The sequence below is a fragment of the Oryza glaberrima genome, chromosome 3, assembly GCF_000147395.1.
Source record: "Oryza glaberrima chromosome 3, OglaRS2, whole genome shotgun sequence".
NCBI classification, from domain to species: domain Eukaryota; kingdom Viridiplantae; phylum Streptophyta; class Magnoliopsida; order Poales; family Poaceae; genus Oryza; species Oryza glaberrima.
The window spans coordinates 5,727,194-5,740,014 of NC_068328.1; the positions used below are offsets into that span (position 1 = coordinate 5,727,194).

A 12,821-nucleotide genomic window follows, 5' to 3' on the forward strand; every position below is an offset into this window, starting at 1 on the left:
CCAGTGGCGAAAACAACAGCCAAACAACATGTTAATAATTAGATCGATCCCCTCCCTCACACACACCCCCCGTGGCGTCGCCATCGGAGCTTCTGTTCATGTGTCTCCGATCTGCAGCAGAGCTTTGCCTTTTTAATTTGTCCGGAGATGCATGCATCGATCGATCCAAACAGCTAGCTAGCTATCGAAGTATCGATCGATCGATCGATCTCGACCGCACATCGGTCCATCGATCGATCGATCGATCGACCGAACATAGGATCATGTTGGGTTTTAATGTTTCTAATTCGTACGAGGACACAATATACATCGATCGATCCGTGGCGTACGTGTGCGTCGTCATACAAGAAGCAGTCCCATGCACTAAGCTTCTCGTATGTACAGTGCTCATGAGTCGTACATACGTCCTCTTCTAATGCTAAGTCACACACATGTACACACGCTGATCATGCTCGATCTAGTCAAGACCAAACAAGCTGGCAGCAACCAATGATCGATCTAGTGAAATGTCTCGATCGATCCGCCATCGACTTCCTTGCAGTTTCCAACAGGGTAATTACTTAACACAGACGATAATTCTGTTAATTAGTTACCATGTATGGGTATGCGTATCAATTAATTTATGTAGTAAATGTCCACGATCAGCTTTTCCAAATACTCTTAACTACTATAATTTATCTGAATTTACTTCTTCTAAAACACTCCTAAAAAAGATTGGAAGTACACTAGTCACGCATAATCAATAGAAATATTTTTATTATTAATTTTACTAATGCGATTTTTATTTGAAAAATCATATACTTATTTTTCATATATTTATATTTAAAGAATTATCTATAAGAAAATTATTATTATTGAAATCGAGCCAGCCCAACTGGTGTTATATTAAGAAGAGAAAATATGTATACACAAGGTGCTGTCAACTACTCCCTCCATTTCATATTGTAGTCGTTTTACTCTTTTTTTCTTGTCAAACTTTATCAAATTTGACCAATTTTATAGAAAAAATTAGCAACATATAAAATATCAAATTAGTTTCATTAAATCGAACATTAAATATATTTTAATAATATGTTTGTTTTATGTTGAAAATACTACTATATTTTTCTATAAATTTAATCAAACTTGAAAAAGTTTGATTAAGAAAAAAGTCAAACTACTTATAATATGAAATGGAGGGAGTAATTACAAAATAAAACTGAGAAACCTACTACATTCCTCAACAACTCAAATGCCAGTTAAGGAAGATATTCTCTAAAGATTTCACACCACACAAGCTCCAAAGTTTCATTTCGGATCCTCCATAGAAAAAAGAAACTCCTAGATATTTCAATTTTCAAAAAACATTTCAAAAATCTATAAACTGCAGAGATTATTTTAGGTGCTCTGAGAACTAACACCTAGATATTTAATTAGGAACCTGGCTAGCTAGGGGTATATATCAAGCAGTACCGGTACTATCTTCCGAGTCAGAGAGAGAGGGAGCAATTGGACCATTCACAATTTGAGGGCACAGTACAAGGCACAACTGGATGGGATGTAGTACTACTGTGGCTTCGCCACCGGATCGGATGGACACCACTCTAGCTAGTTACTGTAAGCATATGCTATAGCTAGCTATAGGAGCAAACATATACTGTTCCCATAGCCTCGAGATGCATATGATATTACGATGTGTAGTGTACATGTACACATATGGAGAGAGAGAGAGAGATAGAAGAGACCTGTCAGATCACTATGCTGAGTTACACGTATATACGTACATGAAAAAGTCTTTCTACACGTTATAAGAGAATATCCCGTGCTTCTTACACACCATTTGTATATTTTTTCAAAAAGAGAAATTTTACAGTTCTTGAGAAAATATCGAGGTACTAAACGTTAGTAAATATGGTTCTCTAGGTATCTTTTTAATGATGGTAAAATTACCATTTTAAAAAAGATGTTTCTCCTTTTCGTTTCGACAAGATAGAGCGGTGTATGTTGATATATCCATCCATCCAACCATGGATCTCATCTCGCTATCTATCTTAGCTTTGCTTGCAACATTTGCCTCGAAAGAAAGAAAGAAAGAAAAGGAAAAATAAAAACTTTTCTGGTGCTCGCTCTCCCGATCACTGTGGTTGGTCTCGTGCGTACGGGGTCCATGTGTGCGTGGGACCCCCTCGCCATTATTGCAACAATAGAAACCCTACCCCATCCTTCCTCTCTCCCGCTGTGCCCAACTCTCCCCTCTCTCTCTCTCTCTCTCTCCTCCTTCCCGTCTTCTTCCTCCGGCCTCTTCTCCTCTTATTGCCCTTGATTCCCCCGCACCACCGCTCACACTTGCTCCTCCTCCTCCTCCTCCTCCGCCTCAGTGCTAGGGCTAGCTTGCTTGTCGCCGTCGCCGCCGTCGTCGCCGCCGCAATGGATCTCGTGTCGCCGTCCGAGCACCTGTGCTACGTGCGCTGCACCTACTGCAACACCGTGCTCGCGGTAAACTCCTCGAGAAACCGGAGCAGCGGCTTAGCTTCGCATGCAGAGAACGATCGATATATGCTGCTGCTAGCTGCAGCTGCACCATGGCCTTCGTTCTTTGGTTATCTTTTGAATTGGACAAGAGAGCAAAGAACAAAGTGTTGGTTCTGTCTCGTGATCTCCTGCTGCTGCAGATTGCAGAGAGGGCTCTCACTTTGGTTTGGTCCAATCCTTTGGCTTGCTTAAAGTGCATCATAGCATATGCTTACTCTCACACAGGACACAGTAAGAGAGAGCTAGCTAGATAGCTGGGACCAAATCCAGCTTCTTGCTTGCTCTCTCTGTGTCCTGAGGAGCTAGCTGCTAAGCTAGTGGAAACTTCCCCTGGGGATTGTTCATGACACGTGATTGATGTGCCCTTGCTGTCTTCCTGCATGGTGTTTTATTGGCTAGGTCTCTTTTTCTTTCTTAGATAAAATTCATTGGCCATAGCTCTTGATATGATGCTTTGTGGTAGAATGTTCTACTCAGCTGGTTCTCTCGCAGTGTCATGTTCCATGTTTCACTTCCATTATATCCCCTTCTTTCATTGTTACCAGCTGCAGGCTGCATTTTTAAACTGGACAAGAATCCAATTTAGTAGTACCTGCATCTTCTGTTCTTCCATTAAAAAACAAGTACTACTGAATCTTCTCTTCTTCCTTTTCTTTTTCCCTCTCTGTTTTGCATATCCCACTTTATTTGCTTGCTCCATCTAGATTCCTTCCACACAGATATGCTGTTCTCCTCTACTTTTTCTCCTTAAGGACAGTGCCATGCAACAAAGAGATGAAATTAACGAAGAAAGTATTGGCTTAATTGCATGATGTGATTAATTAATTTTTCGTCTTTTGGGTAGCTGCAGGTTGGAGTCCCATGCAAGAGGCTGATGGACACCGTGACCGTGAAATGTGGCCACTGCAACAACCTCTCCTTCCTCAGCCCGCGGCCGCCGATGGTGCAGCCGCTCTCCCCAACTGATCACCCCTTGGGCCCGTTTCAGGTCAGTCCTCTCCTCTAGCTAATTAAGCTAGCGTTTCATTCTTTTCTCTCTCTCTTTCTCTGAATCTCCTTGCAGTTCTTGATATTTTTCCTCCTCTTTCTTCTTCTTCTTCTTCTTCGTCGTCGTCTTGATCTTCTTCAGTTCTCGTGTTGCTGTTTCTAGCTACTTTCTCTTTTCTGCATATGGGTAGCTTCTTGCGAGGAGAAAGGCTGGCGATAAATCTTTCTCCTTATACAAGAAAGGGAAGACATATAATTAAAGAAATTATTAATTGCACATGGAGAGTGGGACTTTTTTTTCTCATGAAATATGGTTTAGCAGAGCTTTGGGGTGTTCTTTTGTTCGGTTTCTCTCTCCTCTTTTCCCTTCTCTCTCTAGCTCTCTGTGTCCTGTCTCGGCTTTATGGAGCGACTCAGAATACTGTTTGCAAGGCAAGATTAAACAAAGCTGGATTGCAAAAGATTTCTCTCTTGCCCATCTGTGGCCTGGGAAAGCCTCATGCTGCAAAAGCGGCCGGCCAGTTCATCTTTTTTTTTTCTCAGGCAGCATATGCTGCTAGCAGCTGCTCTACTGTGGCATTCATGCCTCTCCAAATTAAACCTGCATTTTTATTTATTTACTTTTTTTTTATTTTGGTGTGGAAAGATGCATTCATTGCCTGTTTTCCGAGTTGACTAGTATAGCTACTTCTACCCAAGCAGGGAGAGAGAGAGAGAGAGGGAGAGAGAGAGATCTGAGAAAATAGTTAGGAAATGATGATTTTATCATCATCCAACTACTACTACTACTACTACTACTACTACTACTACTACTACACTGATCCATGCATGGCAAGCGTTTGAGAGATCTTGAAATGTGCTAGAGCTGGAAGCTAGTAATTAACCTTGGTTGCTTCTTGTGTTGGATATTTCTTGGTGTTAGGGACCCTGCACTGACTGCAGGAGGAACCAGCCGCTGCCGCTGGTCTCGCCGACATCAAATGAGGGTAGCCCAAGAGCACCCTTCGTTGTGAAGCGTAAGTAGCAAAGCAACTATATGCACACTTCACTTGCTATATCATACACGTGCATATATACCAGCTAGAGTAGATATCAATATCTTTCTAATTAAATTTCTTGCTTGCTTACTGCTCATTTATATCAGTCATTCAGTCTCTCCTTAGTTTCTTGCTAATTGTTAACTGTCTTCTTCTGACGAGTCCTTCACTAGCTCTGTGTGTCTTGTGTTCACATGGAATATATAGATATGAACAAACAGCTAGCTAGCATATCTTGTGTTTCCTCTGACAAATGTTTTTATGTCTTCCATTGTAGCCCCAGAGAAGAAACACCGCCTCCCATCTGCTTACAACCGCTTCATGAGGTGAGAAACTATTTACCTATTTGTCCATGCATTTATCTTATATATATGCTTGTGATCCCTAATATGGTTTGCACTCATGTGATCTTATATATATATATTTTCTACTTGTTCTGAGTTTTTTTTTTGAGGGAGCTAGTAGTGGTTCAATATTTTTTTTATTTGTCCTGTACTATAAACTCTATGAGATCTGCACCTGTTTTGGGAGAAAGTTTCGATTTTATTGAAGGGGATTTATCCCCTTCTAAAAGAAGGAAGAATATACATAAAATAATTTATCATCAAAGGTCAGGACATTTTTATATTGTAAATCTCAGTACACTAAATAAAGGCTACTATAGCTAGTGTAATTTTGTGAATTGAAGAACATTAATTAATTTTTTTCTGTTAATCAAACAAAAACACTCTACTCCAGTAATTTACCTAGCTAGACCATTGTGCATATTATGGATATCTAGCTTGTTTGTCATTTTGTGGATATTTTCAAAAAAAAAAAAGAAATAAAGTGCATCTATGGTCTGACTTTTTTTTAGGGCATCGATCTATGGTCTGATTTAAACCTTGTGATAGCTTGGGGGTTTATACATGGATATGGTGAATGAATTGTATATCTAAAATAAATACCCCATTTTACATTTTTTTTAGTTGCCACTATATATGTTCTTTTCTTTAATATATTTTGTTCTTGTTGATATATAGTGAAGGGTCTCTCTGTTTCCAGGCTTCCATGTCCAGCTGTTTTATTTAGCTGAGATCTCTGCATATAATTATAATGTGGTCCTAGTTATTGCCAATTTGCATGGATTTTATCATATCTCTATCTCTCTCTACATATATGTATATATTGATATACACATTTAACTTAGTTTATTATTTAATTAACACTTAATTTTAACAAAAGTACATTTATTTTTGTTTAATTTATTCCTTTCCCTGTTAATTGGTCAGGTTTTGGAACAGATTCCAGGCCATGGTAGTAATAATTAATAAATTAGTAAACACATTTTCCTTTGAAAACACATGACCAATACACATCTTTATTTTTTTTTGACAAAATACATCTTTATTTAATTCAATGAGCTGGGCAGTACGTTCATCTTGATTCCCAAATAATTTTATAAACACAAGAAAAAAACACTTATATCATAGTTACCCATATATAACTATTAATGCCTGTGTGCATCTTATATCTGATGCCTGCAGCCTATGCTAGATATTTATTTACAATATCTAAAGCAGTTATGATGGTTAATTTGTTTCAACAAAATGAAAGTAAAAAAAAAAAGAGTTTTGGTGTTTCCTGTTCACACCAACAATCCTAATATTTTCATACATTATTCCTGATATTTGAACTACCTTTTGTTTGTGTTATAGAACGTAATCATCATTATTTTTTATAAATAACTAGTCAAAGATTATTTTTCAATATTTACGACAAATTATTACATCAATACGTACGTGTTACATATATTTTCTAAACAATTGGATACAATTATGTTTAATTTCTTCGATATAAACACTAAGTATAAATGCTACTCCCTCCGGCATTACAAGATAATTGAGCTATTGCCACCAAATTATTACAACAAAAAATAATTTGTAGCAATATATTGTACTATTGCAATGATAATTTTTCTGTGGTAAAAAAATATATTTTATTGCAACGATCTACAATTGTTGTTTTATTTAGTACTTTTGTTGCAATAGAAAATGAGATATCGCCACAAAAAATCTTACTGTTGCAAAAAAAAAATGTTCTATCGCCACAATTTTAATTTTTGTGGCAATTTACATAATAATGGTACTTTTCACTACTTTTTGTTGCCACAATCAGCAAATTCGTTGCAATAAAAAAATTATCGTCTCATAATTTAACTTAATTTTTTTTCATATGGATACGGATTGAGACAAATTTTATATGGAAATTATAGCTCTCGACGAGATCTATAATTTTATAGTTGATAACTTTTTCATATGAAATCTTTTAGATATTCAAATCTATGATTCAAATCTTAGTTAGGTAGGCTCAAATGGAACAATATACATGGGTTCAAATCCTAGCCAAGACACTGTATAAAGAAATTAATAGATAGGATGATAGATTAATATTTGAACTTTTAATTTGGTACGTAGAACTAATGCCTCATATGGAGTAGTGGCAATAATTTTTATTACAACGATATGAAGTGTTGCAATATGATTTTTTGCCACATCCATTCCGTGGCAACATCTAAATTTATTACCACTAAATAAAAATTATTGCAATAACCTATTACTAGCAACGATTTTAAAATTGTGGTAATATGTATCTATTGCCACAATTTTAGTATTGATGCCACGATTTTTTTCGTGGCAACAAATAATTTTTCTAGTAGTGCGGGTTGATAATACTTGTCGTTTTGGACAAGGGCACGGTCTTCAAAAAACAACTTTGACCATTATTTTCTATCATAATATGTAAAAAAATATTAACAAATATATGATCTTATTAAAGTACTTTTAAAGACTAATCTATACATGTGGTCACCATATTTGAAAGGCAAATATTTTGAAAATGATTCATAATCAAAGATTTTAAAGTTTGACCTCACCCTTGTCTAAAACGACAAGTATTATCAGCCTGGAGGGAGTATCTTTTTCTGAAATTTTTTAACTAAATTAAACACACTTAATTTAAAAGTAGTTTCACCTACCAACCTACCTGCTATAAGTAACACACACTTGTTGATGTTAAATTCCTGATAATGCAAGCCATCTTGCCTTTTAAGTGTTCATTGTTTTGTTGTTAGAAATTACTAACGTAACTGTAAAAGATGGGGCTGTTAATTTGTGCGCCCTTGTAGTATAACAGTTTATTAAAAAAAACTAGATCATTTTGAATAAAAGACATTAATTTATATGTGCCATCTTAACGTGTACAACTTATGGAAGTTTCAGCATGCTCTTAGATGCCCATCCATGGGATAGTTTTAATTAAATTAACCGACCCTTCCATAAAATAGTGGGTGCTATAAATTTAAGTTAATTTGATACTGCATTGCTACTAGATTGACCATTTCTTTAATTAAATACTAATTGAGTTAGTAAACCAATTATTTCACTAAAACTGAATAAGCCTAGGACCAATCTATGTATTTTTATGGTGAAAGTTGGATGCAGGGGAAATTTCACAGATTCGTGGAAAATTAAAATGGGACAATATACTAGCTTGAACACAAATAAGTAGTATCAAAAGGTAGAACATATGATATATTAGCAAAACACCACACATGCATTATTATCCAATGTGTGCGAGCTAATTATTGTACATATGCTAATGCTACTGTAATATAAATCACATTTAGTACTCCCTCCGTCCTAGAATATAAGAAGTTTTAGAGTTGAACACGGTTATTACGAAAGTAGGTAGAAGTTAGTGGTGGAGGGTTGTGATTGGATGAGTAGTGGAGATAGGTGGGAAAAGTGAATGGTGGAAGATTGTGATTGATTGGAAAGAGAATGTTGGTGGAAAAGTTGTTATATTTTAGGATAAATTCTAAGAGCTGAAAATTGTTATATTTTGAGACGGAGAGAGTATCAATTAATCTTTTTACAGACCCGTACTTCGATATATCATCGATGAAGTAATTAACCAAAGGGAATAAAATATGCATGGGACAACTAAACTGGGATATATATGTAGACAATGCCAGTTTATATCTAATCGACACAACCATATGCATATATGCATTGCATGTACCTACGTACGTACTACACTCTCTTCTCAGAAATAAATCTGCACATGGATATTTTAGCGGATCAATTAATTATAATTAATATATGATGATGCAGGGAGGAAATACAGCGTATCAAAGCTGCCAAGCCAGATATCCCTCACAGGGAGGCCTTCAGCATGGCTGCCAAGAACGTAAGCTCTACTCATCCCCAATATCTCCCGGCCCCCAATTTGCATGTGATAATTGTGACAGTTATTAGCTATAATCAACCGATCCATCGGTCTCTAGATCTCTCGCACCTTGCTTACACATCAATTACTAGTACAATAATATTAATTACTTGCACCGATGGATGCAAGTGTCTGATGATCAGCTCTGCATTTATGCAGTGGGCGAAGTGCGACCCCCGCTGCTCATCGACGGTTTCCACCTCCAACAGCAACCCCGAGCCCAGAGTAGTAGCTGCTCCCATTCCTCATCAGGTGATGATCATATTGACGATAATTAACTTGCCATAGCAACAGAGACACCGATCATATATACATACACACAAAATGAGAGTATAATTAAGGCAGTTTCTCTATATGATTTGATTTATTTGATGCATGGCCACCACAAAACGATTATGATTTTAGATAGTTCTTGTGTGATATGATCTCACCATGGAATTGTTCTTTAATTATGTGCTATATTATTGATGTTATATCAGGAGAGGGCCAACGAGCAGGTGGTCGAGAGCTTCGACATCTTCAAGCAGATGGAGCGCAGCGGCTAGGGCGGCGGCGGCGGCCGGAGCCGGCGGCGATCTACATCGGCGGTGAAGCTCGTATGAAGCTAGCTAGCCTGCAGGCCGGCCACTGGGGAGAGTACCAAATTTCAGATCCCCCTTATTATCACCGTCGTCAGCTCAGCTCATGCATGCATGCTCATCGTTCCCCTTTAGCATATATCTGTGCTCGTTTTGTGTTTATTAGTTAATTATGTTTGATCTTGTTAATTTGTTGTTGCATGGAGTATGTACCCCCTATAAGACCCAGCTGCTGCTACCGTACGATATACGTACGTATGCTATATATATATATATTTGTCATCTTATAAATCGATGTGTGCAAAGTATATGTCATGTGTTCAAGTTTCATACTATAGTTGACAACTGATATAATTAATTATCATATGTAAAATACGCATGTTTGCAGGTTTTCACATATATAAACACGCAATCAGTAGTCAGTGCAGATCTATCTCTATATATGTGAAATACAATTATCTGTAAATTTATTTTTCAGATAAAGGAGATATTTTACTGAAGATAGCACCATACCACTTTGAAATGAATGTTTGCCATAAGTAATTTGGAGGATTCAATTTCCTAATTAAGGAAAATTTTTCCTATAGAGCCCTTTGATTCATAGGAAGGATAGGAAATTTTTCATAAAGGATTGCACTGCTATGGTTCAATTTTATAGGGGAAAAATAAGCAAGAGGTCAAATCTCTTGGAAACTTTGCTTTCCTTTGTTAGTTCCTACAATGCTAGCGAAGAGCTCCTTTTCATCTTTCCTGCGCTTTTTTTTACGATTAAAGAAACATGCAACTACACAATTTCTGCATTTTTTTCCTTTTCTTGTGTTTTTTCTATCTTGCGTTTCATAGGGCCGGGGCCGGTTGCTCAAATACTCTCAGCTTGCCTTACATATGTGCATCATTCAGGCTGACCTTGGTGTGGTTAGCAAGGTGTAATAGTGGTTGTTTGGTTGCATGTATTAGTTTAACCTGGTTTTATATGAGGTGTTGTTTCATTGGTTGGATCGATATGTGAAAACTTGTATTCATGGTATTCGTTTGGTTGGATAAATGAACCTTGAGTATACTCATCTTTCTACGTGGATGGTAAGATTATCCCTACTACCCATAAATAGAAATATTACCAAGTGCAAGATACTCTAAATTATTATAAAATACACACATTTCAGATATAAATGCAGCTAAGTCAAATAAATTCATTGTTTTTTTAAAATAAAAATTGAATTCATATCCATATATCCATGAACAGCAAAACCATCATCACATATGTACATGACTACTTGATTGGTGAAAAGAAAAATTAAGGAAGAGGAAAAGGGCTAGGGGGAGGGGGTGGGGGAGGAAAAATAAGGGGCAACTTCGTGGGCTCGCCGCCGCTGAGCCAGACCCACTCACTGCCCAATTGCTCACCACCATCATAGAACCAATCCGCTGGTTGGGGGTTCTCCATCGTCGGATTTGTAGGTGCAGCCAGCGACGATGGTGGATATGGCTAGGGGCGTGGCATCTAGCAAAGAAGGACGAGGATGGCAGATCTAGTTGGGGGTGGCCGTCGGCGAAGAGGTGGAGGCGAAAGCGATGACGGTTGCGGCCGGCCAAATCCAGTCGATGAAGAAAACCCAAGTCGATCGGATCCAAGCCAGATCTGAACGACCAATGGAGAGACGACAACAACATGCATGTGGAGATGGAACAAATGAAGCTCGCAACTCGCAGGCCTGGCTTAGGAGCGCTTTTTGCACAAGTGCGGCCTGGCCCCGATGGTCGTGCATGCCATGAAACCTCCCCTACCGAGCACCAATATGTGCGTGCGAGCCACCCTCTAAGCAGCAGGTAACCAAACACGTAAGCCCTTATACATCTAAAAACAACTATTAGTAGGATATATGCTTTCTCTGAATTAACTGCATGTAGTGGCGGAGCCACCGCCCGGCTAGCCTAGGCAGTTGCCCAGGCTTGCCAGTGAAAACTCCATTAAATTTTAATATTGACTAGAAAAAATACCCGTGCGTTGCAACAGGTGAATGCTATTTTAATCATATTGTTATTAAATTTTTTTTGTCTAAAAAGTAAATGGGATTTTTATTTGATAGTAATGATATCTATTTGGAACTCTTATTGGGATGATGGCCATATCCTGTACATTGTTTTCTTATGGTCTGGCAAGAATTCTTAAGCAATTAGAAGTCTCATTCTCATCGTAGGTTAGCATGTAGTATTTTAAAATGATTTCTTAAAAACCTTATATTTTTGTCAAAAGTGAACGAACTTAAAAACCTGCTCAAATGCAAACGATGTACCAAAGTATCAGCGGAAAACAACTTTAATTTTTATAATAGTAGAGTTAGAGATGAGTAAATTGATGACAGAATTAATTTCTTTAGTAAATAATAATTATATTGAAATTTGTGAATTGAAGACTAAAAATCAATCTAGCTCCGCCACTTATTGCATGCTACTGTGTTTTATCACACAGTGTTAATCCATGGTATACTGTTCCACCACTTTAAAATTTGATAATGGTACGAACTGGTTTCTAAATATGTAAAGCACTGGCCAGCTCCAATAACAACTTGTCAAATTAAGAAACCCACAAACGAAAGGCAATAATAGCCTTCAGCACTGCAGGAGAACACTACTGGTCCTCCTCCCTGAACTGGATAGGGCAAAATTAAACCATGGTGAGGACTGCGGACCATATGCCACACGGCCAGGCCACTACTTTTAGTGATGCGTACTACGCATATATATATGCATCGATCTGAGATATTCTGGATTTCTGGCTACTGGTTAGAGTGTGAGGACCATCTTTTGACCCAGTTTATAGAGTGATCCGTATTGGACACAGATATACATCAGCTTAGATATTCTGATGTACCATTCGATGGTGTAGTCTCTTTCCTTTGTATCTCCGTCTCGATCCCATACGTTTTTGTCTAGAAATTAAAGTCACAAAAGTTAGCCTGATTAAGACAGATAGTACTATATTACAGTACCATATGTTTTCTTGGTGCGAATTCGTTCCATGATGTATGTTGGAGTGTCAATTTGCATGGCCTTTTTTCGCTTTAATTTGGTTCCACGAGATCATATTGCGCTGTTAATTTAATGGCAGTATTATTCAGTTGATTACTTGAATAATCAGTCCGTTACCAGAACTCCAGAAGGATGCGCAGAGAACCTGAGAGATCGAGACGGTAGAGAAGTAATTTTCAGGTAGCGTCGTCAAAATTCAGTTCAGTGTGCATGCACTGTTGGTCTGTGCAGTAAGATTTTCAGTGGCGATCGAATTGAAATTAAGTACTCCTTCCGTTACAAAATAGGAAAAATAAGTTTGTTTTGAAGTTCTTTTCGTTTATCCGACAATAAATTTATTTTTAAGTAATCCTTACATCAAAATTTAAAGTAGAAGATAAATGTATTGAGAGTAGGGTAAAATATATAG

General features: G+C 37.5%; 1 protein-coding gene across 3 annotated transcripts; it reads left to right on the forward strand.

Moving 5' to 3' along the window:
- Positions 1-2,223: 2,223 nt before the first annotated feature.
- On the forward strand, positions 2,224-9,692 carry LOC127765611 (protein DROOPING LEAF). Of its 3 annotated transcripts, none has more exons than XM_052290553.1 (7): positions 2,224-2,475; positions 3,356-3,499; positions 4,421-4,514; positions 4,813-4,861; positions 8,690-8,765; positions 8,964-9,056; positions 9,284-9,690. In XM_052290553.1, the coding sequence occupies exons 1-7, from the start codon at positions 2,407-2,409 to the stop codon at positions 9,347-9,349; spliced, it is 591 nt and encodes a 196-aa protein (XP_052146513.1). In that variant the 5' UTR covers positions 2,224-2,406; the 3' UTR covers positions 9,350-9,690. The 3 variants fall into 3 exon arrangements, with proteins under 3 accessions (XP_052146513.1, XP_052146515.1, XP_052146512.1); XM_052290555.1 differs by having other exon boundaries at positions 3,362-3,499; positions 9,284-9,689; XM_052290552.1 differs by lacking the exon at positions 2,224-2,475 and adding an exon at positions 2,943-3,134 and having other exon boundaries at positions 9,284-9,692.
- Positions 9,693-12,821: the final 3,129 nt, after the last annotated feature.